This window comes from Lepidochelys kempii, chromosome 2 (assembly GCF_965140285.1).
Source record: "Lepidochelys kempii isolate rLepKem1 chromosome 2, rLepKem1.hap1, whole genome shotgun sequence".
Lineage (NCBI taxonomy): Eukaryota > Metazoa > Chordata > Testudines > Cheloniidae > Lepidochelys > Lepidochelys kempii.
In genome coordinates, this window is record NC_136381.1 from 97,124,568 (window position 1) to 97,149,597 (window position 25,030).

Genomic DNA, 25,030 nt, shown 5'->3' on the forward strand with positions numbered 1-25,030 from the left:
CCATTCATCTCCGCCCTCTGACAAACAGAGCCTAGGGACACCATTCCTTACCCATCCTGGCTAATAGCCATTAATGGATTTAACCTCCATGAATTTATCCAGTTCTCTTTTAAACCCTGTTATAGTCCTAGCCTTCACAACCTCCTCAGGCAAGGAATTCCACAGGTTGACTGTGTGCTGTGTGAAGAAGAACTTCCTTTTATTTGTTTAAACCTGCTACCCATTAATTTCATTTGGTGGCCCCTAGTTCTTATATTATGGGAACAAGTAAATAACTTTTCCTTATTCACTTTTTCCACACCACTCATGATTTTATATACCTCTATCATATCCCCTCTTAGTCTCCTCTTTTCCAAGCTGAAAAGTCCTAGCCTCTTTAATTTCTCCTCATATTGGACCCGTTCCAAACCCCTAATCATTTTAGTTGCCCTTTTCTGAACCTTTTCTAATGCCAGTATATATTTTATGAGATGAGGGGACCACATCTGTATGCACTATTCAAGATGTGGGCGTACCATGGATTTATATAAGGACAATAAGATATTCTCTGTCTTATTCTCTATCCCTTTTTTAATGATTCCTAACATCCCGTTTGCTTTTTGATTGCTGGCAGCAGACTGCGTGGACGTCTTCAGAGAACTATCCATGATGACTCCAAGATCTTTCTCCTGATTAGGTGTAGCTAAATTAGCCCCCATCATATTGTACGTATAGTTGGGGTTATTTTTTCCGATGTGCATTACTTTACATTTTTCCACATTAAATTTCATTTGCCATTTTGTTGCCCAATCACTTAGTTTTGTGAGATCTTTTTGAGGTTCTTCACAGTCTGCTTTGGTCTTAACTATCTTGAACAGTTTAGTATCATCTGAAAATTTTGCCACCTCACTGTTTACCCCTTTCTCCAGACCATTTATGAATAAGTTGAATAGGATTGGTCCTAGGACTGACCCTTTGGGGCACACCACTAGTTACCCTCTCCATCCTGAAAATTTACTATTTATTCCTACCCTTTGTTCCCTGTCTTTTAACCAGTTCTCAATCCATGAAAGGATCTTCCCTCTTATCCCAAGACAACTTAATTTATGTAAGAGCCTTTGGAGGGACCTTGTCAAAGGCTTTCTAGAAATCTAAGTACACTATGTCCACTGGATCCCCCTCGTCCACATGTTTGTTGACCCCCTCAGAGATCTCTAATAGATTAGTAAGATATGATCTCCCTTTACAGAAACCATGTTGACTTTTGCTTAACAATTTATGTTCTTGTATGTGTCTGACAATTTTATTCTTTACTGTTGTTTCAACTAATTTGTCCAATACTGACGTTAGACTTACCAGTCTGTAATTGCCAGGATCACCTCTAGAGCCCTTCTTAAATATTGGCATTACATTAGCTATCTTCCAGTCATTGGGTACCATAGCTGATTTAAAGGACAGGTTACAAACCACAGTTAATAGTTCCGCAATTTCACATTTGAGTTCTTTCAGATCTCTTGGGTGAATGCCATCTCGTCCTGGTGACTTGTTACAGTTAAGTTTCCCAATTAATTCCAAAACCTCCTCTAGTGACACTTCATCTGTGACAATTCTTCAGATTTGTGGGTTTATTATCTCTCCTATTTCGATGTCATTTTCATATATGATCACAATTGAATTCATACCAAAGACACACCCAGTGAAGACATGGGAGTGGATGTTTAAGGTGCTTGTTCTTGTGTAGTGTCTTTTTGGATGCGGGGGTTAGTTTGTCTAAAAAGGCTTTGGAAACCCTTACAGACAGAGGCAACACCATGTGCTCCCCCAGAGTTCTGCCTTATATTTTTATTTGTATTTCTTTTTTTGCAGGGAGTGGGTTCTAAATATGTGATTGCACAGTAGTTTATTTCAAAACAGGGATGTCAGCAATAGCGAGCTGTCCCCCTTTACCCTTTGTCACCCTGGTGCTGACCTACAGTGACCCTCCAGCCACAACGGGGCTGTGCATGGGAGGCAAATGCCGCACTTGCCAGAGGCTTGCAGGGGCCCGTGAGGCCGGGTGCCTGCCCCGATGTATGTTCGTGTCTTGCACAGAGACCTGGGGGGGATTTAACCAGGGCCACAGGGTGGCTAATGCGCAAGAGTCCCTGGCTGTGGGGGTGGGGGGAGAGAAAGGGGGGCTTGGAAGCCACATCTGGAAACCACCCAGCCTGCAAGGGCTTGGGGCAGGGCTGGGCTGCCCAACTCCTGTGTATGGGTTTCTTGTTGACTCAGAGCCGGCCCTACACAGCAGGTGGTGCCCCTCCCCTCCCCTCCCCACACACACTATCAAGAGTTACACATCATCTCTCCATAAAGAATGCTAGGTTGTGCTATCAAGAATTTCAAGACTTCCATATGTTTAATCCCTGTAACAGAAATAGCTCTATATACCATCTGAAATTGGTCTTTGGACAGCATTGTGAGACATTGCATCAGAGACCTGGCTTGAAAAAGAACAAGATTCTGGATTCAGAAACATCACTAGACATAATAGAGATCAGTCAGTGCTGCAGAAACAAGGGCCATATTACTGTGAAATAGATAATGACTTAATAGAAAAATCAGCAGTCGTGTTAACTCATACACTAATATGTAGCGGAGTACCAATAGATGATCATAGTGACTGATCACTAGAACAAAATTACCCATTCTAAACAAGAACAAAAACATTCTGGGGATACCTAAAGTAGCTTGACTATGCATTAGGCTGACCAGTCGACATTGTTTACACGAGGGATAGAAGTAATAATCTAGTGTGCAAGCTTTCTGAAGTGGGCCAACTCATGGCTTTTGATTTATAATGTAAGGAAAATACTCTTAATATTAAGTTTTTGTCACAGTCATAGGAACACCAGTGTCCTGATGACTGTGAACCTGAGTGTCTGTTGAACAAGAAAGCAAAAACTTTACTTTTTTCCATGTAATTTTTTTCACAGATTCGTAGGCAATGAGGCTAGGAAAGACCATTCAGTTGAACAAATGTGGCAGAGCTACTTTTTGATGAATGTGGTAGTACTTGTTAATATATATTGCTCTATACCCCAAAATGTGTTACAGGATTTCTGAGATGCCCAGGTGGAACGTCAGGAGGAGCATCGTTTCAACACTTCCCCTCCACCCACAATCATAAGACCAGTGATTGCAAGCTGTTAGGGCTGAATTGGTCTAACTTCCAAACAATGGAGCAACTGTCACAAGGGCATTCTCTTAGATGGCCTGGCAGGTAGAGTGGGGAAAAAACAATCTGAGGTAAAAGAAAGACTTCATACCTAGGCCCTGTAATGAAAGTCATTGAGAAATATGAAAGAGACAAGGTGGTTCTGTTATTAAACCAAAATCTGTCGATGGGAGAGACAAGAAGTTGGTCCACTAGAAGATATTACCTCACCCACATCTCTCTATTGTCCTGGAACCAACACAACTACAACAACATTGCATATTTTGAGAAATATAATTGCGCACGGGCACACACAAGGATGAGAAAGAGGAGTTTTCATGAGAGTGGGTGTCAGGGACCACAGCCAGACAGTCACGTCCATAGATGGACTGGAGAAGGAGGTCGAGCCACAGTCAATAACCTGGGTCCAGAGCTGAAGGGGTGGGGTCAAGCCATAGTCTGGAAGCAGGACCTGGGGCCCAGGGTCAAGTCACAGAAAATAGTCAGGAACCAGGGGCAGGCTGAGCAATCTGCTTGTTGATATCCACGTTTCCGTGGCAGGTCCATAGCTGTGCTTGCACAGCCTCTTCTCACCACAGGCCCAAGAGATCCAATATCTCTTGTCTGCTCCAGGCTGTAGCATGTCTGGAGCACATAGCTGGCATGGTCAGCTGGGCAGATGCACACAACAATGGAGAGCTGCTAGAGAGGAAATCAGGAAAAGGAATTTCAAAAAATTGTGGGTCTTTAAAGGAGAGGGGCAGCTTCCAGTCTCCATAACCCCTGGGCAGTAGAGTTCACAATGGTGACCAGAGCAGTCAGTGTTGGGCATTGTGGGACAGCTGCTGGATGACTATTAGGCTTGGCACAGGTAACACAGTGTCTACCTATCAGCTATGTTGATCTCTGTACCTTGACCTTGGCTCAATGCTGCTTGGGGAGGTGATATTACTATATTGGCCTAATAGGTCACTTACAGCAGTGGAAGACAAATTTAAGTGTGGACACAAGCAGAACTAGATACTTAAGATCTTGTACTTAGCACACTTGAGTACAGAGGCATAAGTTGCTTTCTACTGGCTTTCCAGATTTTGATGCTAGGAGCAGTCATGAACTTATCTGGTCCTCAGAACAAGTTGAGCTGCCAGGAGAAGCTGATGAAGAGCTAGCAATACTAGCTTTCTGACAGTGATATAAGGATAATCCCCAGCAGGCTTTTAAAGACAAATTTCTATCCCTTTTTGCATTGCTGAAAGAGGACTGAGGACCTGACCCATTATGAACAGAGGGAGTTACTAAAGTGCCAGAAGCAAAATGATGTGAAAACTGGATTCTTTTCTTTTATAAGATGTAAGGGCTCTGGAACCAGAGGGGCCATGGCCCTCTCACTTTTTGAAAGTAGACAGGCCTGGCCCGTCCACATTTTGCCATGCGCCATCCCACCTCGCCAGCAGCTGGAGCCCAGCCAGGGATTCTGGGCAGCATGGGGCACCACAGACCCTCCATCTGCAGTGGCTGAAGTGCGGGGGCAGAGAGCACCCCATATCCCTGCCCCCAGGGCCCCTCACCCAGTTACCAGGGACAGGCTGTGGCTCCAAGGCCCCATCCCTTGGCTGGAGTCGGGTTGGGGAGAGCTGTGCAGGAGCCACAAACCCTGAGCAGGGGGGCTGCTGGGCATGGACAAGAGCTGGGGGATGCTCTTGTCCTCCCTACCCCAGGCAGGTGGAGGGTCCGTGGTTCCCAGCCTGCTCCAGCTTCCAGCTTGGCTGGGGATGGGACCACGGAGGGGGCAGAGACCCACCCAGGGACCCACACACTTTTGGGAAGGCTCCACCACTATTGCTAAGGTGATTCTTGTTGCATCAGTTAACTGGACAGTTTCGTCTGAGATCGATGTCAGTCAAAGATTAAAGAATGCAGGAAACATCTTGACTCTTTTTTTTTCAGTTTTGTTCATTTTATGCGCTTGGCAGTACTTTGAGTATGGTCACTCTCACTATTTCTCTGTAGTCAGTTTCACTTGTGTAGCCTTTTGGTCAGTTTGCCCCAATATTTGTGTGGGAATCTCATATCCCAATGGGTGAGAAATACTTTTAAAAAATGAAAACATGTGACTTGAAAACCTCAAATGTCATTAGGAGGGGTCAGGAGCAGTTGGGAGTACCTGAAAGTAATTGTAACTCCACTTTCAGAAAATGGCTGGGTTCCAAGTAGGCAATGTCCCTTTAGTGGGAAGAGAAGTAGCTGTTTAAAAAATTCAGTAGTAGAATTCTTTTTATTGACCAAGAAAAATCCTGAGAACAGGCTCTAAACCTTGAAAGGTTTCTAATAACAGAAATCTATACAGGGGAAACATTTGTAATTAAATACAAAACAACTCCAAATATTTTTTACGGTGTTGAAAATAGGCCCATTTCCATAGAAAATTTCATGAATTTTATGGAAAAAATAAGCGCATTTTCTACATGAAATTATGCATTATTCAACAACCAATTAACCCCCTGCCCTGTACAACCAATATGGTGGCAACCAATATGGTGACAACCAATATGAGTGGCAGGAAGCCCACGACATTCTAGGAATCAAAATCCTATGAAACCAAATGTGAATTTCATGCAGCTGTACTTGACCCACCAAACAAGGAACTTTACGAACAGTCTGTTGAAAATCTGGAGAACCATGGTGGCTCAGTGCTGATCATAGCACATTGTAAAGGACAAAAAGAATGTGGCAGAAAATGGTCCCCCATTGCCCTGCTTCTAAGGTGTGTATCTGAGTCCCATGAAAATCAAAGCATTTCTTCCCAGTGAGTCAAACAGAAGGACTCACCCCCTGCTTACTTCCAATTGGCAATGTTGAATGCTACTCTGTGTGTGACTGACACTGTTTTTTCTATTGCTGATGTATTTTAATACAATTATTTGTTGCATGATATAATTTAATATAATGATTAGTGTGAGAGACAAGTAAAATCTTTTGCTTCTGTGTGGATGGCTAAATATATCTTCACAGTTTTGTTGATAGTAGCCTCTGAACAAAATTTGAGTTACTATCAAAATTCTTATATAGTTTCGGTGCCTAGATTGGAGTGTTTTTTTAATCTATTTTTTTTTATCAAAGGCAGCTCAGGAACTATTTACTGCAGGATCATTTTGATAATCTTTAATCCTCAAGTGATAAAGGAAAAAATCACTACCTAGCATAACTTGTATCTCTGGCTGAAGAGTTGTTTAAAGAGTTCTTGATGCAGTTTATGACATCTTGTCACCATTCAAAGCTTTTGAAGATTATTATCTAGTATTTCCTTTCCTCCTGCTCCAGAGAGAGAAATCTTCCATTGTTCATTTAGTGTATATTATACTGGGTTTTTCTGAACGTTGTTCTCATAACCATTTATACAGATACATCTAACACCGTCTACTTCATATGCTTCTCCCCATTTAATTAGGGTCATCTATATTTCTTTCATGTTATAGTGTTACTTATCTATTTAGATTCTGAACCCCTAATCTTAAATCAATGGCAGTTAGGCACCTCTGAAAAACCTCACTAGCCACGTATCTGCATCCTTAGGTGCCAAAACACCTTTAAAATTATAGGCCCAACTTTTCTATCCATAGTGAAAAGTACCTGAGATTTCACACTTCCAAGGCTACAAATCCTCCAAAGCCACATCTGTTTAAACTACATCTTCACTCCCGCACCAATAAATAACCAGATCGCTAGCTTGGCTGGGGTTTAGAAAAGTCTGGGAAGAGAGAAAGCCACTCCTTCTCTCGAATGATCCTCCTACCTGTATTTTGGCCGTAGTCCTGGTGCCAGATTGTGAGGGTTTTCTCCGCATCGCTGGCATCCAAGTGCCCTGTGGTGAAGTTGAGAGGGGCTCAGAGTATGGGTGCAACTTATTTCCCCACCCCTCTGTCCATGGATTGCTGATAATAAATAATTTAATAAATTCAGACCAATAATCACACACTGAGAACTAACCGACACCTCAGTTAGTTAATTTGGACTCTCTCCAGTCAGTCAATCTCATGATTTCTGAGCTCTAAATCCTATTGCTAATTAATGAGCCTGGGAGTTTATCCACCCTCCTATCTTTTAGTGAATTAATTTTGGGTTCCCCTTCATTTATTAAATTCTGGCATCTTCCTGCCGTTCAGTTATTGGATTCTGCGCTTCCTCCTCTCCCACCATTAATTAATGCATTTTCCCCGCTTCGTTCTTTGCGGCGCCTCTCTGGAGGCAACAGGTGTCAGTAATTGAGCACCCCAAATTAGTGGATACTTTTGACCATAATCTCTTATGCTTCAGCTCCCATTTGTAAAATGGGATTGTCATAAATATAAAGGGAAGGGTAAATACCTTTAAATCTCTCCTGGCCAGAGGAAAAACCCTTTCACCTGTAAAGGGTTAAGAAGCTAAGATAACCTCGCTGGCACCTGACCAAAATGACTAATGAGGCGACAAGATACTTTCAAAGCTGGGAGGGGGGGGACAAAGAGTCTCTCTCTGTGTGTGATCCTTTTGCCGGGACCAGAGCAGGAATGCAGGTCAGAACTCCTGTAAAGAGTCAGTAAGCAATCTAGTTAGATATGCGTTAGATTCTGTTTTGTTTAAATGGCTGAGAAAATAAGTTGTGCTGAATGGGATGTATATCCTGTTTTTGAGTCTTTTTGTAACTTAAGGTTTAGCCTAGAGGGATTCTCTATGTTTTGAATTGGATTACCCTGTAAGGTATTTACCATTCTGATTTTACAGAGGTGATCCTTTTATTTTTTCTTTAATTAAAAGTCTTCTTTTAAGAACCTGATTGCTTTTTTTCATTGTTCTTAAGATCCAAGGGTTTGGGTCTGTGTTCATCCATGCAAATTGGTGAGGATTTTTATCAAGCTTTCCCCAGGAAAGGGGGTGTAGTGCTTGGGGAGATATTTTGGGGGGGATACGTTTCCAAGTGGGCACTTCCCCTGTTCTTTGTGTAACACTTTGGTGGTAGCAGCGTTTAAGCAAAGCTGGTAAGAATAAGCTTAGGGGGTCTTTCATGAAGGTCCCCACATCTGTACCCTAGAGTTCAGAGTGGGGAAGGAACCTTGACAGGGATAATACCATCCCCTCACCTCACGGAGGTGGGGGAGTATTGTAAATATTAAATGAACTCTTTATGAAGTACTCAGATATTATGGTGATGAGCGCCATAAAAAAAACCTGAAGAAATGAACAATTATGTCTGCAGAGCAGTGTTCGATTAGTGTGCAGTACATAAGACCTAGGACCACATGTTGAACAATGAAGATAAAACAAAATATTGAATAGCTGTTTGTTCAATGAGCAATGTCCATCCTGTGCCCAGAGGCAGGGGTCTTGTGGAATATATAGTATGTGCTCATGTAGTTAAAAACTGTATCATAATGGATACTCACAAGGGGGCTAATTAAGGTTGCACAAGTAACCTTAATTTTGCATTTCCTAACTTTTGAGTGCTTGACTTTACGACCTTAGTCTAAGTCTACATGAGAAACTTTTGCCGGTATAGTAATGTCAGTTAGGGTTTTGTTTTGTTTTTTAACAGCATTACTAAAGTGGCAAAAATCCTAGTGTAGACACAGCAAAAGCAGAGATTATTTTTTTTTTGTTGGTAGAGCTTATTTTATTTGGGGAACCAGTGTAATCTATAGGTTTCAGAGTAGCAACCGTGTTAGTCTGTATTCGCAAAGAAGAACAGGAGTACTTGTGGCACCTTAGAGACTAACAAATTTATTTGAGCATAAGCTTTCATGAGCTACAGCTCACTTCATCGGATGCATTCAGCAAAGGAACCTTTTTTCCAGTATCAGTGTATATTCACTTGGAGGGGTTGCCAGTGGAGACTAGGTCCCAGTAATGTTCTTTTAACATAGTTCTTCTGTGTACAACTTCCAAGGTTTTTATGAGAACAAACAGGGGGAAAAACCCTGAAATTCCATCATATGGTATTGTGGAAGTATAACATTGTATAAGTATAACATTGTATAAGGGGACATGCTGGATACATTGTATATGAGAGGGCATGCCAAAACATGTTACAAAGTATCTGAGGGAGCACACGTAGGGACAGTTAGCTTTTGAATGGAGAAGCAATTAAGATAGGGCCAGCACGTCTAAGAAGCAGGCATCAGAATGGAAGGTGTGAAGGGCAATTAGTTAAGTTAACTGGAAGCTGTTAAAGGAGATTGTTAAGGGTGGCAGGTAATTGAGGATACGTGACTGGTCTCAGGGATCTCGAAGGGTGGTGACTAAAATCTTTTTCTTCTTCTGTCTGTAACTTCTCTGTAACTTGTTCTCCAAAAAACTGTATAAATTAAGAGACACAAGCCCCACTCGGGGGGCTCACTTCTAAATGTATTAGCAGAGCAGCTTTGCTAATAAAACAGAGTGGTCTGATAAATTGTGAGTCTGAGTCAAACTTTGACAGTATCATATTGACCCCCACATGTTCATCAGCAGGGTTGGAATCTTTAGATCAACCACGCAGACCTCTGCCACTTGACCTAAAGAGTAACTGATAGCAGGAGTAGCTTTCCATTTTGTCTTTGGACCACTGCTAGAGAGAGATGGGACCCTTTGCCAGAGAGTTTGACAGAAATTTGCTGACAGCAAAAATTTGGTGAGACTTAAGGAATCTGGTATTCTGTTCCAGGCAGCGGAAGCGAGTGTGCTCTAGTGGGCACAAACCCTGGTGCACCATCCTCTCCAACCTGTCTTTGTGCCCGTCTTATTTCTTCACTCCCCTTTTTGTCTTGTTCCAATCCCATTCACCTTGCCTATCCAGTCCCAGACCCCACTCCTCAGGCTTCTCATCCCAGGCACAATCTCCCTGCCTCAGTCATGACTTGTCCTGTTCCCCATCCCTATCTCTATGAATTTTTACCTTCCTTATTGCTTCCGAATCTCCCGCCCTGGATTCCTCATCCAATCTTAATGTCCCCCAACTCCTTATCCCAGTCTTCCCAGCCAGTCCTAGTTCTTCCCCTCTATTCTGGTTCCTCATCAGATCTGCCTCTCCACCATCTTCATGTTCTCCCCTCCCCACTCCATGGTTCTTGGTCCCAGTCTCTTTTTCTAGCCATTCCAGTTTCCCTCCAACTCCTCACCAATCTGTCTCCCCTATCACCTACTGAATTCCAATCCAGTCACCTTGCCCAACCAGTCATATTCTTCCCCAACTTCCAACCCAGTTTCCCTCTCTTCCCCTACTACCAGCCTTCAGTACCACTCTCTACCCTCTCTCATCCTGATCATTTTCCTTCTGCAATCTACTGCTCCCAGCTGGTCTAGCTCCGATGACCTCTGCATTCTGGGCATTGAGTGTAGGGGTGTCATTGCTTTCATGAGACAAACTCTTCTCTCAGGTCCGGAGTCCAGACCCTCACAGTCCATAGCAACCCAGACAAGCAAGTATAGGGAAGGTCCTTTGTATTCCTGAGCTGGAACATGCTCAGCGTGAATAGAATTTTTTTAGAGTTTAGCAGCTAAAATCCTTTAAGTCTCTACTGAACATGTGTAAAAGGGAATTTTTTCAAATGCTTATAAATTGGCCAAATTTGGGCAGATTTTCATGTGGACAGTAACAGGCCCATTGCTGACATATAGGCCATCTCCCTGCCAAATTTCTAGTCCTTGAATGTGAGTGCTAGAGCTGTCCATAGAAAAGGGCTCCAGAATTTTGTTGTTATGGGCAAAATCCTTAGCATCTTTTTTTATAAATGGCTGAACTGTTTTGGCTGAAAATTTTCAGAACAATTCAGCATGAGGGAGACACCTGGCCTGGAAAATTTCAGCCTAAATGGTTAAAGTTTCATAAAGTTATGAGGAACTAAAATCAGGGCCTTGTAATGGGAAATGCTACTTAATAGGCAGTACTAGAAGTACTCGTATTTTTCTGGGTATTTTTCTCCCATTTAGTGTTAATTGAAAAAATCCATGAGAATTAAACGATGGGAAAATATATATTGCATTGTTTATGCAATTAATTTATTATATTATGGCTAATTTCTTCTTGCTAAGTTTTTCCTGGACCTTCTCAATTTTTGAATCCATAGTTAAAGTTAGAATTATGACTTTCTAGTTTTGACAAGGACAGCACTGGAGCTGCCAATTCCACTTTAAAGATAAATGACACAGTGTCAGTATGAAGGTGTATGGTGTTAATTGGTACAATGAATTGGCTGCTTCCCTTGGCTAATAAGATACTGCTATTTCTTTAACAGCAACATACTGGCTACAAATTCTGCAACAGATTTGCCAATTTGTATGTTCACAGAAGTTTGTTGTAGTATAGGGAGAGTGCAAAGCCAGTCTAGATGAAAAAGAATATGTTAATACTTTTTCATGCACATTCTCATAAAATGAAAAAAAAATAAGACCATATATTTTTGACAGAAGATAAATTCTGTAGACAATTCTGCAGCTGTTGACTTGACACACTTGTATATTGTTTCTCAGCTACAAGAAAATGAATTCAGATGGCTATCCGACAATGTGGTGATTGTAGTGAAAACTGAACATCTGGGGTGAGTGTTCTGTACTATTTATACACTGGTCTAAAATATGTTTCTCTTCACTTCAAGGTAACTGAGCTTCACAACATCAAAAACATAACCAGACTGCCTAGAGAGACAAAGAAGCATGCAGTGGCAATTATTTTTCATGATGAGACATCAAAGACATTTGCCTGTGAGTCAGGTAAGCAATTACTACCACATCTCCAGCTTCAGGAAATCAAGCTGTATATGAAACAATGACTCAGAAGATGGATTAAGATACAGCAATAAATAGTAAGCCTTATGTTAAAGGAAATGTGTTGCATTTTTTAAAAGTAACCAATACTGGAAGTTTTGATTGTGTTGTTGTTTACAGAGGTTTTGATGATGATTTATTATTTGTCTTTGTCTGGGTTTTGTGCCCAGATGGTCCAGAGACTCTTGAGGTTTTCAGCTAAGCTTGTAGAACAAGTAAACATACCTATGGGACATTATTAAGGCAAGCAGTGACACGGATTCTGTTTTTTGCCAAGTGTTGCTATAAGCATTTGCTAGGGGAGTGATGCTGTCACGCGAAAGAGAGAGGCAAAAAACAATTAAAATCTCAAGACACTTTAAAGCCAAACTTCAAGCAATTTATACATTGAACAGTTAGCTGACATGATGAATGAATAAAGTTCTAAGTGTATTTGGGTATTGTGGTTCATAAAATCACCTATCATTAGTGAGACACCAAATGCTTTGTATTTTCAAAGTACACTAGCTTTCTTGTTTTGAAACCACACAAGTATATGACTATATCCATTGGTGCGTTACACTTAAAAAAATGATTTAAGTCTTTAAAGTTGCACATTTCTTATTAATTGATAACACACATTTGTTTAAGTTGTACTAGATTGTTTAAAGCTATACATTTCCTTAATTATTATTAAACAATATACAGTACCATGAATGCACGTAACAGAGCATTACAGACAAATAAAATGACATTCTGTAAGAGCAGACAGTCTAAATTAGACGTAACACCACAAAGGATAACAATAAATATTGGGAAGGGAGATTGCAAAAAGGCAATATATCATTGGATATGCACATTTAGGCCCCAGTCATGCAAACATTTATCCATGTGCTTAACTCCATTCACATGAGTAGTATCCGTAAAACTACTCAAAATCAGAGGGATAACCTGACAGAGAAGTGAATTTTGAGGTAAAACGGAAAAAAAAATTGCTGTGGCTTTCTAGGATCCAGTTCAGGGGTATCAGCAGCAAAGGTAAATAGGTGGTATGTGTCAGTGAGTCTATTAGTTTTATTTATCTATTTTAGAGTTAAAAAATAATAGACACCTATCCCAGACTCCAGGCCAGTGGTGGGCAACCTGCGGTCCACGGGCCGCATGCAGCCCATCAGGGTAATCTGATTGCTGCCCGACAGATATTTTGCTGACATTGACCATCTACAGGCACAGCCCCTTGCAGCTCCCGGTGGCCATGGTTCTCCGTTCCTGGCCAATGGAATCTGCGGGAAGCGGCAGGCCCCAGGGCCGTGCTGGCTGCCACTTCCTGCAGCTCATGCTGGCCGGGAATGGTGAACCGCAGCCATTGGGAGCTGCGGGGGAGGCCATGCCTGCGGACGGCCAATGTCAGCAAAATGTCTTGCAGCCCACAATTAGTTTACCCTGACGGGCTGCAGGTTGCACACCATGGCTCTAGGCACCCTAACATAATCATACATAGAATTCAATTACATTAAATCTCAGCAACTTTAAAATCAGTTCCACAGGAACTTGGCTCTTTGATTCTCTACTGCAGCTAGGAAGCATACCCTCAGCCTGTGGAGAACTGGGAAACCAGTGGTTTATTTTCATGGGGGAAAAATGTGATTGAGTTTCTGTTCACTTATCTTGTTATTTATGGGGTGTGAATGAGATAATTTGTGTCTTGAAACAGGACAAGCTATGCAGTGACTTGGAAAAAGTAATAAATTGAACTATCAGGGACTGTCAACCTATGACCTGAGTTATAGAATCATGGAATATTCAAAAAGACCATTGTATCAACTTCATAAGTTTTATATGTATCTGCATGGGCTTCGGGGAGAGCTACAGTAGTTTCTTGCAGGAACTAAAATCACTGGGGAGTGATTAAAGCAAATCCAGAGGAGCCTCAACCCCTCTGAGCGAAACTGCATATTCTAATTTGACCTGGTTCAAAAGACTGCCAAACACAAAAAAACTGAAAATGATATAAAATGACCACCTTGATGTGGAAAGAAGGGCACTCTCACTCGTTCCAGATTTACCTGTCTAGCACCCAAACCAAACGTGTTGTCTGAGATTTTTGTGAATGTCTTGGTGACAAATGAAACCAGAGGGAAGATGGGTAGAGCATTCGTGCTAGTCGTCTCATGCTGAGACTGGTTGGTTGCAGTGTAAAGATTTTTAAAATTCTTATGCTATGGTTGTGTGGGAGGCAAAGTGGGAAAATAGTGGCAATTAGGAGTTGTTTTCTAAGCCACCTTATTTAACTACATTGTCAAGTCAATTATTTATCATTTTATAGTCTTATTAATATACATGGTTGAAGAGCAACGCCAACACAAAATGGGTATAAAATCTCCAGGCATGTGGCCAGACAGGAAAATTTGAAATTAGGGGAAAAAAACTTTTTAAAAAATGTTACCAGTATCTCATAATACAGTATTATTATCATATTTAATGCCTGAAGCTACAAAAGATAATTCTATTCTGATGATACAAAGCTCTAAAAGGGCATAAGTGACAGACCTTTATTAAGTCTTTTGAGAAACAGTTACATAATTCTTCCTATGAAAGTCATATAAAAGATAAAAGTGATTGAAGGATCATCTTGGTGCTATTTCTGTGTTCAATAAAATAAAAAAAAATTGTTGGATGAATCAATTCTCAAGACTGCTGTACCAAACTACTCCAAATGGCATAACTTTTATTGTATTTTCAGGGGTCACTAACTGTGGTATTTTAAAACAAGTAGAAAAGCTGTTGTAGGAAATCTTCATAACTATGTTTGTTTTTTAAATGAAAAAAAAACCCTGCATCATGGAATCCTGAATGTAATGTGTAGAAGCACTGGATTTAATGCTCTTTATTATGGGCAGAGCTGATAATATTTTCCCATTATAAAACCCTGTTTAGAGTTACATATGAGTTTGCCAAATTTTAACTATTCAGGCTGAAATTTTCCATGTTGGGTGTCTGCATCAGACTAAAGTCTGTTGGTGAGTTTCACCAGAAATAGTTCAGACCATATTTGGGAGTAGGAAGGAAGATTCTGACAAATGTTTTGTCGAGAAGCTGAACTTTCCTGTGAAAAACCACCCAAAATTGGCCAAGTTATGAGCCTCTGAAAATCTGTTTGAACAATCTCAGTAGAGAATTGTTAGAGTTTGCAGATTCTTTTTTTGACATTTCTGTCTATAATTAGCACACTCAATCCTAGGGTTGCAGGTGCTGAGCAGAACTGTCGCCGTGGTTGCTGCTCCTGGCTGCTGTTGCACTCGCCACAAGAACTGAGAGCAGGAACACTCTCTCTCTCCTTTGCTTTCAGTGCTCCCCCTACTGGGTCCCAGGCAGCATTGCGAGGAAGCTCCCAGACTCGAATGCAGAGTCAAGAGCCAGATTTCAAGCAGCATCTACTATTGTTATCAGTTACTGCATTAACTCAAGATTCAGAGGTCTTAATGAATCTAAATGTTCCAACCATGCTTATGACCCCTTTGGGTGTCAAGGTGATGCCACATGATGGAATATCCATTTGTACAGCTTCATAAAAAAACCCTAGAAAATTACATGCAAGAACATAAGAATGGCCACACTGGATCAGACCAAATGTCCATCTAGCCCAGTATCCTATCTTCTGACAGTGGCCAATGCCAGGTGCTCCAGATGGAGGCACCCATCTGTCAGCCTGATGTTGCATCCCAGGAAGTATGCCGCCTGTCAGGAACCCATGTCCTAGATGTTTAGATTGTCAAGGATTATCCAGCCCTCTGAATACTATCCCATGCTGCTCATTCATGTGGGCTCTAATGATACTGCAAGGTATGATCCTAAAAAGATCAGAAGTGACAACAAGGCTCTGGGAGTAAGGGTGAAGGAATTGGGGGAGCAGGTGGTGTTCTCTTCAATCCTTCCGATCAAAGGTAGGGGCCCAGGCAGAGACAGATGCATCCTGGAGATAAATGCCTGGCTGCAGTGATAGTGCCACCAGGAGGGTTTCAGCTCTCTTAATGGGATGCAGTTCCAGGAAGTAGGACTGCTAAGCAGTGATGGGGTCCACCTATCAAGGAATAGGGAAGAGTATATTTGGATACATACTGGCTAACCTCATGAGGAGGGCTTTAAACTAGGTTCAAAGAGGACAGGTGACCAAAGCTCACAGGTAAGTCAAAAACATGGAGACCTGGGAGAAGGGTTGGAATTTGGTGGGAACATAGGCTGTTATAGCAGGGATAAAGGAGAGATAAGACACAGCTGGAGTGGGGGAATCAAATCAGTATCTTAGATGTTTATATACTAATGCAAGAAGTATGGGGAATAAGCAGGAAGAATTTGAAATGCTAGTTAATAAACACAACTATGACATAGATGGCATCACAGAGACTTGGTGGGATAATATGTATGACTGGAATATTAGAATAGAAGGGTACAGCTTGCTCAGAAAGGACAGGCAGGGGGGAAAAGGGAGAAGGTGTTACCTTATATGTTAAAAATGTGTACACTTGGACTGAGGTTGAGATAAAAATAGGAGACAGACTTGTTAAAAGTATCTGGGTAAGAATAAAAGGGATAAAAAACAAGGATATGTCATGGTAGGGATCTACTACAGACCATCTAACCAGGAAGAAGAGGTGGATGAAGCTTATTTTAAACAACTAACAAAATTATTCAAAGCACAAGACTTGGTGGTGATGGGGGACTTCAACTACCCAGACATCTGTTGGAAAAATAATTCAGCAGGATACAGATTATCCAACAAACTCTTGGAATGTATTGGAGACAATTTTCATTTCAGAAGGTGGGGAAAGATACTAGGGCTGAGACTGTTCTAGATCTGATTTTGACAAATAGGGAGGAACTGGATGAGAATTTGAAATTGGAATGCATCTTAGGTGAAAGTGATCATGAAAGGGAAAACAATACAATAAGACTTCAAGAAGGAAGACTTTAGCAAACTCAGGGAGTTAGGTAAGATCCCATGGGAAGCAAGTCTAAGGGGGAAAACAGTTCAAAAGTGTTGGCAGTTTTTCAGAGAGACATTGTTAAGGACACGAGCAAACTATCCCACTGCATAGGAAAGATAGGAATTATGTCAAGAGATTACCCTGTCTTAACCAGGAAAACTTCAATCATCTGAAACTCAAAAAAGAGTCCTACAAAAAGTGGAAACTAGGTTACATTGCAAAGGATAAATATAAACAAATAACACAAATATGTAGGGACAAAATTAGAAAGGCCAAGGCTCAAAATGAGATTAAACTAGCTAGAGACATAAAGGGTAACAAGAAAACATTCTACAAATACATTAGAAGCAAGAGCAAGACCCAAGGACAGGGTAGGCCCATTACTCATTTAGGTGTGTGTGGGGGTGGGGGGGGACAATAACAGAAAATGTGAAAAGGCAGAGGTGCTTAATCACTTCTTTGTTTCGGTTATCACCAAAAAAGTTTAGTAGTGATTGGATGTCTAACATAGTGAATACCAGTCCAATGAGGTAGGATCAGAGGCTAAAATAGGGAAAGAACAAGTTAAAAATTACTTAGACAAGTTAGATGTCTTCAAGTCACCAGGGCCTGATGAAATGCATCCTAGAATACTCAAGGAGCTGACTGAGGAGATATCTGAGCCATTAACGATTATCTTTGAAAAGTCATGGAAGAAGGGAGAGATTCCAGAAGACTGGAAAAGGACAAATATAGTGCCAATCTAGAAAAAGGGAAATAAGGACAACCCGGGGAATTGCAGACCAGTCAGCTTAACTTCTGTACCTGGAAAGACAATGGAGCAAATAATTAAGCAATCAATTTGCAAACATCTAGAAGATAATAAGATAAGTAACAGTCAGCATGGATTTGTTAAGAACAAATGGTGTCAAACCATCCTGATAGCTTTCTTTGACAGAGTAACAAGCCTTGTGGATAGGGGGAAGCGGTTGATGTGGTATATCTTGACTTTAGTAAAGCTTTTGACACTGTCTTGCATGACCTTCTCATAAACAAACTAGGGAAATACAACCTAGATTAAACTACTATAAGGTGGGTGTGACATTCTGTACCTCGGGGAACACCCAGCACCCCCCATGTTCATCCTTACAATATGATTGTGTAGTATCTAATGCAAAGTTTGTCATGTCAGGAATCTTCAGAAGGCTCATTATGTACTGAGCATTCTTGTTATGGTAATGTCATAGTAATCGTTGTTATACTAATGTTATAGTAACATTCTAGGTTGTAATTTCATGTATATAGTTCTGAGGCTGAAAATATGTCCTCGTAGCTTAAAGCAAGCCCAGACAAAAACTCTCCAGAAGCAGAGGGGCAGTTCGCACCTCATCAGGTCATGTATGGGACAAACTCAGCCCAGCCTCATAGGAACAAAGGACACTGGCCTAGGCAACAACAAAGGATCTATTGAACTCTTGAGTGAGTCTCCCCCGTTCCTTTGGTCAGTTTGGGACTGCGATGAGGTAGTGCTCACCTGACCCTGAAGGGGAGGGGCAAAGCCGAGAGGGAAGAAAGGACATGGTAAAAGGGAGAGTCATTTACCATGCTCTTCCTCTCTCTTCCACCTACATCTACAGACACCACACAAAGCGACTGAAGTGCTGATCAAAGGGCAGAGCCTGGCTGAAGGGCAACCAGCCAGCCTGTGGTGAGACGCAGCTAAATTTGTAAGGGCATGGAAAGTGTTAAGATCAGCTTAGAATGATTTTGCTTTTATTTCATTTGACTAAATTTGACTTGTTATGCTTTGACTTATACTCACTTAAAATCTATCTTTGCAGTTAATAAATCTGTTTGTTTATTTTACCTGAAGCAGTGCGTTTGGTTTGAATTGTGTCAGAGACTCCCCTTGGGATAACAAGCCTGGTGCATATCGATTTCTTTCTTAAATTGATAAACTCATATAAGCTTGCAGCATCCAGTGGGCATAACTGGACAGTGCAAGATGGAGGTTCCTAGGGTTGTGTCTGAGGCCGGAGGTATTGGCTAGTGTCATTTGGTGGCACAATCCAAGGAGCAGTTTACATGCTAGAGGCTGTGCATGAATAGCCCAGGAGTGGGAGTTCTCACATCAGAACAGGGTAAGGCTGGCTCTCAGAGTCAAGGATTGGAGTGACCTAGAAGATCACTGGTCTGGATAACACCAGAGGGGAACATCACAGTGGGTCCATAATTGGTTCAAGAACCATTCCCAGAGAGTAGTTATCAGTGCTTCACAGCCCATCTGTAAGGGCAAATTGAGTGAGGTCCCACAGAGATCAGTTCTGTTCAATATGTTCATCAATGATTTAGACAATGGCATAGAGAGTACACTTAGCAAGTTTGCGGATGATACCAAACTGGGAGGTGTTGCAAGAGGATAGAATTGAAATTTAAAATGATCTAGACAAACTGGAGAATGGTTTGAAGTAAATAGGATGAAATTCAATAAGGACAAATGTGAACTACTCCACTTAGGAAGGAACAATCAGTTGCGCACTACAAAATAGGAAATGACTTCCTAGGAAGGAGTACTGCAGAAAAGGGATCTGAGGGTCATAGTGTATCACAAACTAAATATGAGTCAACAATATAACACTGTTGCAAAAAAAAAAAAGCAAACGTCATTCTGGGATGTATTAGCAGGAGTTTTCTAAGCAAGATACTCTAATCTACTCTACTCTATTCTACTCTACTCTATGTTGATTAGACCTCAAGTGGAGTATTGTGCCCAGTTCTGGCACCACATTTCAGGAAAGATGGGGACAATGGGGACAAAGTCCAGAGAAGAGCAACACAAATGATTAAAAATCTAGAAAATATGACCTCTGGGGGAAGACTGAAAAGATTGACTTTGTTTAGTCTGGAGTAGAGAAGATTGAGAGGGAACATTATAACAGTTTTCAAATGCTTAAAAGGTTGTTACAAGGAGGAGGGAGAAAAATTGTTCTGCTCAACCTCTGAGGATAAAATAAGACGCAATGGGCTAAATTGCAGCAAGGGGGTGTCATAAATATAAAGGGAAGGGTAAACCCCTTTGAAATCCCTCCTGGCCAGGGGAAAGCTCCTCTCACCTGTAAAGGGTTAAGAAGCTAAAGGTAACCTCGCTGGCACCTGACCAAAATGACCAATGAGGAGACAAGATACTTTCAAAAGCTGGGAGGAGGGAGAGAAACAAAGGGCCTGTGTCTGTCTGTAGTCGTCTTGGCCAGGGACAGAACAGGAATGGAGTCTTAGAACTTTTAGTAAGTAATCTAGCTAGGTATGTGTTAGATTATGATTTCTTTAAATGGCTGAGAAAAGAATTGTGCTGAATAGAATAACTATTTCTGTCTGTGTATCTTTTTTGTAACTTAAGGTTTTGCCTAGAGGGGTTCTCTATGTTTTTGAATCTAATTACCCTGTAAGATATCTACCATCCTGATTTTACAGGGGGGATTTCTTTATTTCTATTTACTTCTATTTTTTATTAAAAGTCTTCTTGTAAAACACTGAATGCTTTTTCATTGTTCTCAGATCCAAGGGTTTGGGTCTGTGGTCACCTATGCAAATTGGTGAGGCTTTTTATCCAACATTTCCCAGGAAAGGGGGGGTGCAAGTGTTGGGAGGATTGTTCATTGTTCTTAAGATCCAAGGGTCTGGGTCTGTAGTCACCTAGGCAAATTGGTGAGGCTTTTTACCAAACCTTGTCCAGGAAGTGGGGTGCAAGGTTTTGGGAAGTATTTTGGGGGGAAGGACGCGTCCAAACAGCTCTTCCCCAGTAACCAGTATTAGTTTGGTGGTGGTAGTGGCCAGTCCAAGGATAACGGATGTAATATTTTGTACCTTGGGGAAGTTTTGACCTAAGCTGGTAAAGATAAGCTTAGGAGGTTTTTCATGCAGGTCCCCACATCTGTACCCTAGAGTTCAGAGTGGGGGAGGAACCGTGACATGGTGGCACAGTGGTGGGATTAACCTGAAATCATTTTGAGATCCAGTTGAGATTTTTTGAACTAGAAATACAGATTTTAGGAAGTCCAGAAAGCAGCTTTGAAACTGAAAGCAGCTTGTTTTCTCTCTGCTTTGTGGCCAAGCAGAGACAAAAGGGGATTATCTTGTGAATTGCAGGTTTTCTTTGCCTGGAGGCAGGGTACTTAACTCCTGCAGGGAAATTCACAGTCTTCCAACCCAGAGGTTTTTTTTTTCTTTTCTTCCTAAAAGTAAATAGGGGGTGTGTGCTCTACCCATTTGCCTGGAGACAAAAGTGGCAGGTTTTTTTTTAGGATTTTGATTTTTTTTTGTTTTACAAGGAGCACAGGTTTGAAAAGAAAATTTTTTTTCTTTGGGCTGGGTAAGCAGGTTTCCAAGTAGTTGGAGGTTTTTTGCTTTAATTTGGGCCCAGAGCAGAGACAAGGGAATTGTCTTTTTCTGTAGGCTGACAATCACTATCAGAGAATAGGTATTCTATTCCAGCACAGCAAAATTTTACAGCCAAGTTTTGTTTGTTTATTTCTAAACCTCGGGTGTAAAGTTAGTTAAAAACAGAGAGGTTAGAATGGCCAAATCCTCGGCTCGACTACAGCTGGAATTAGCCAAATTTCAGGCTGAGGAAAAACAAAGGGAACATGAAAGACAGATAGAACTCATGCGGCTGGAGAAGGAGGTACAGGAGGCTGCCCACAAGAGGGAAATGGAGGCAAGGAAGCATGTGGAGGAGATGGAGAGGATAAAGGCCCAGCAGAATATACCAACAAACCCTAGCAATCCTTCTCCAGGTACCACTTCCCATCCCAGAAAGTTCCCCACCTACAAGGCAGGTGATGATACTGAGGCCTTCTTAGAAAACTTCGAAAGGGCCTGCCTTGGGTACAACATCTCTACTGACCAATACATGGTAGAGCTGAGGCCGCAGCTCAGTGGACCCTTAGCTGAGGTGGCAGCTGAAATGCCTAAAGAACATATGAACAAGTATGAACTGTTTAAATCCAAGGCGAGAGTCAGAATGGGGATAACACCCGAGCAGTCTCGTCGGAGGTTCCGAGCCCTAAGGTGGAAACCAGACATGTCATTTACCCGACATGCCTACCACATTGTGAAACATTGGGATGCCTGGATATCAGGAGCAAGTGTTGAATCTCCAGTAAATTTGCCCTTCCTAATGCAAATGGAACAATTCTTAGAGGGTGTTCCTGAGGAAATAGAAAGATACATCCTAGATGGGAAACCCAAAACTGTAATCGAGGCAGGAGAGATTGGAGCCAGATGGGTGGAGGTGGCAGAGAAGAAGAAAACTGGTCGCAGTTGGAGCGGAGACCAGAAGGGACCACCCCAGACCACACCCTATTACCGGGGGCCGCCCAAAGCCCCACCTACCTCCCAAAGAACCCTCCAGACCCCTTATCGTCCCACCACCCCGTTCTCCAGCAACCCACCTCGCCCCGGTGACCCGTCAGCTGGACGATGTTTTAAATGTAACGAGCTGGGGCATGTAAAGGCCAACTGCCCCAAGAACCCCAACAGATTACAGTTCATTGCACCGGAATCACACCAGAGGTCCACAGGCCCAGATACCTCCCAGATACCCTTGGAGCGGAGGGAAACTGTGAGTGTGGGCGGGAAGAAGATCACCGCGTGGAGGGACACCGGAGCACAAGTGTCAGCTATCCATGCTTCCTTAGTGGACCCCAATTTAATCAACCCAGAGATCCAAGTGACGATTCAACCCTTCAAGTCCGACTCTTTCAATTTGCCTACAGCCAAGTTGCCTGTCCAGTACAAGGGCTGGTCAGGAATGTGGACTTTTGCAGTCTATGATGATTATCCCATCCCCATGCTGTTGGGGGAAGACTTGGCCAATCACGTGAAGCAGGCCAAGAGGGTGGGAACGGTCACCCGCAGCCAGGCTAAACAAGCCGTGGGGCCTAGCTCTGTTCCGGAAACTTCTATCAGGGCCCGGTCAGAGGTGATGGACCCGGACCCCAGGCCAATGTCTGCAACAGCAGTAGTGGATCCAGTCCCAGAGACCCAGACGGAACCAGAACCAGAACCAGCCAAACAACCAACACCAGACCCCGTGCCAGCACTGAATCCAGTACTTGCAACCTCAACACCAGAGGGCCTCACCGAACCTGAACTGGCAGCAGCCGATAACCCTACACAAGAGGCTCAGCCGGAGCCTGAATCCCAACATAGTGCACCAGCGGAGAGCGGTTCACAGTCAACAGAAACAGCTCCATCCCCTATATCGCTTCCAGAGGGACCAAGCCTAGGTCCACAATCCCATGAGGAACTGATGTCTCCAGCATCAAGGGAACAGTTCCAGACCGAACAGGAAGCAGATGAAAGCCTCCAGAGAGCTTGGACGGCGGCACGGAGCAACCCACCGCCTCTCAGCTCTTCTAATCGATCCAGGTTTGTTGTAGAAAGAGGACTTTTATACAAGGAAACTCTTTCTGGTGGACACCAGGAAGACTGGCATCCTCAGAGACAGTTGGTAGTTCCAACTAAATACCGGGCCAAGCTCTTGAGCTTAGCCCATGATCACCCTAGTGGCCATGCTGGGGTGAACAGGACCAAAGACCGTTTGGGGGGGTCATTCCACTGGGAGGGAATGGGCAAGGATGTTTCTACCTATGTCCAGTCTTGTGAGGTGTGCCAAAGAGTGGGAAAACCCCAAGACCAGGTCAAAGCCCCTCTACAACCACTCCGCATCATTGAAGTTCCATTTCAGCGAGTAGCTGTGGATATTCTGGGTCCTTTTCCGAAAAAGACACCCAGAGGAAAGCAGTACATACTGACTTTCATGGATTTTGCCACCCGATGGCCGGAAGCAGTAGCTCTAAGCAACACCAGGGCTAAAAGTGTGTGCCAGGCACTAGCAGACATTTTTGCCAGGGTAGGTTGGTCCTCCGACATCCTCACAGATGCAGGGACTAATTTCCTGGCAGGAACTATGAAAAACCTTTGGGAAGCTCATGGGGTAAATCACTTGGTTGCCACTCCTTACCATCATCAAACAAATGGCATGGTGGAGAAGTTTAATGGAACTTTGGGGGCCATGATACGTAAATTCGTAAATGAGCACTCCAATGATTGGGACCTAGTATTGCAGCAGTTGCTCTTTGCCTACAGAGCTGTACCACATCCCAGTTTAGGGTTTTCCCCATTTGAACTTGTATATGGCCGTGAGGTTAAGGGGCCATTGCAGTTGGTGAAGCAGCAATGGGAGGGATTTACACCTTCTCCAGGAACTAACATTCTGGACTTTGTAACCAACCTACAAAACACCCTCCGAACCTCTTTAGCCCTTGCTAGAGAAAACTTACAGGATGCTCAAAAAGAGCAAAAAGCCTGGTATGATAGACATGCCAGAGAGCGTTCCTTCAAAGTAGGAGACCAGGTCATGGTCTTAAAGGCGCTCCAGGCCCATAAAATGGAAGCATCGTGGGAAGGGCCATTCATGGTCCAGGAGCGCCTGGGAGCTGTTAATTATCTCATAGCATTCCCCACCTCCAACCGAAAGCCTAAGGTGTATCATATTAATTCTCTAAAGCCCTTTTATTCCAGAGAATTAAAGGTTTGTCAGTTTACAGCCCAGGGAGGAGACGACGCTGAGTGGCCTAAAGGTGTCTATTACGAAGGGAAATGTGCTGGTAGTGTGGAAGAGGTGAACCTCTCCATGACCCTTGGGCGTATGCAGCGACAGCAGATCCAGGAGCTGTGCACTAGCTACGCGCCAACGTTCTCAGCCACCCCAGGACTGACTGAACGGGCATACCACTCCATTGACACAGGTAATGCTCACCCAATTAGGGTCCACCCTTACCGGGTGTCTCCTCAAGCTAAAACTGCTATAGAACGGGAGATCCAGGATATGTTACAGATGGGTGTAATCCGCCCCTCTGAAAGTGCATGGGCATCCCCAGTGGTTCTAGTTCCCAAACCAGATGGGGAAATACGTTTTTGCGTGGACTACCGTAAGCTAAATGCTGTAACTCGCCCAGACAACTATCCAATGCCACGCACTGATGAACTATTAGAGAAACTGGGACGGGCCCAGTTCATCTCTACCTTGGACTTAACCAAGGGGTACTGGCAGGTACCGCTAGATGAATCTGCC

The 25,030-nt window shown here is 42.8% G+C and overlaps 1 protein-coding gene across 3 annotated transcripts in view; it reads left to right on the forward strand.

Annotated features, from left to right (window-relative positions):
* Positions 1–25,030, forward strand: part of DOK6 (docking protein 6) — a 438,959-nt gene that overhangs the window by 210,196 nt on the left and 203,733 nt on the right. For all 3 annotated transcript variants that reach the window (XM_073331713.2, XM_073331712.2, XM_073331714.2), the window contains one exon: positions 11,782–11,896. In XM_073331713.2, coding sequence (XP_073187814.1) covers positions 11,782–11,896 — 115 coding nt within the window. The remainder of the gene's footprint in view (positions 1–11,781; positions 11,897–25,030) is intronic.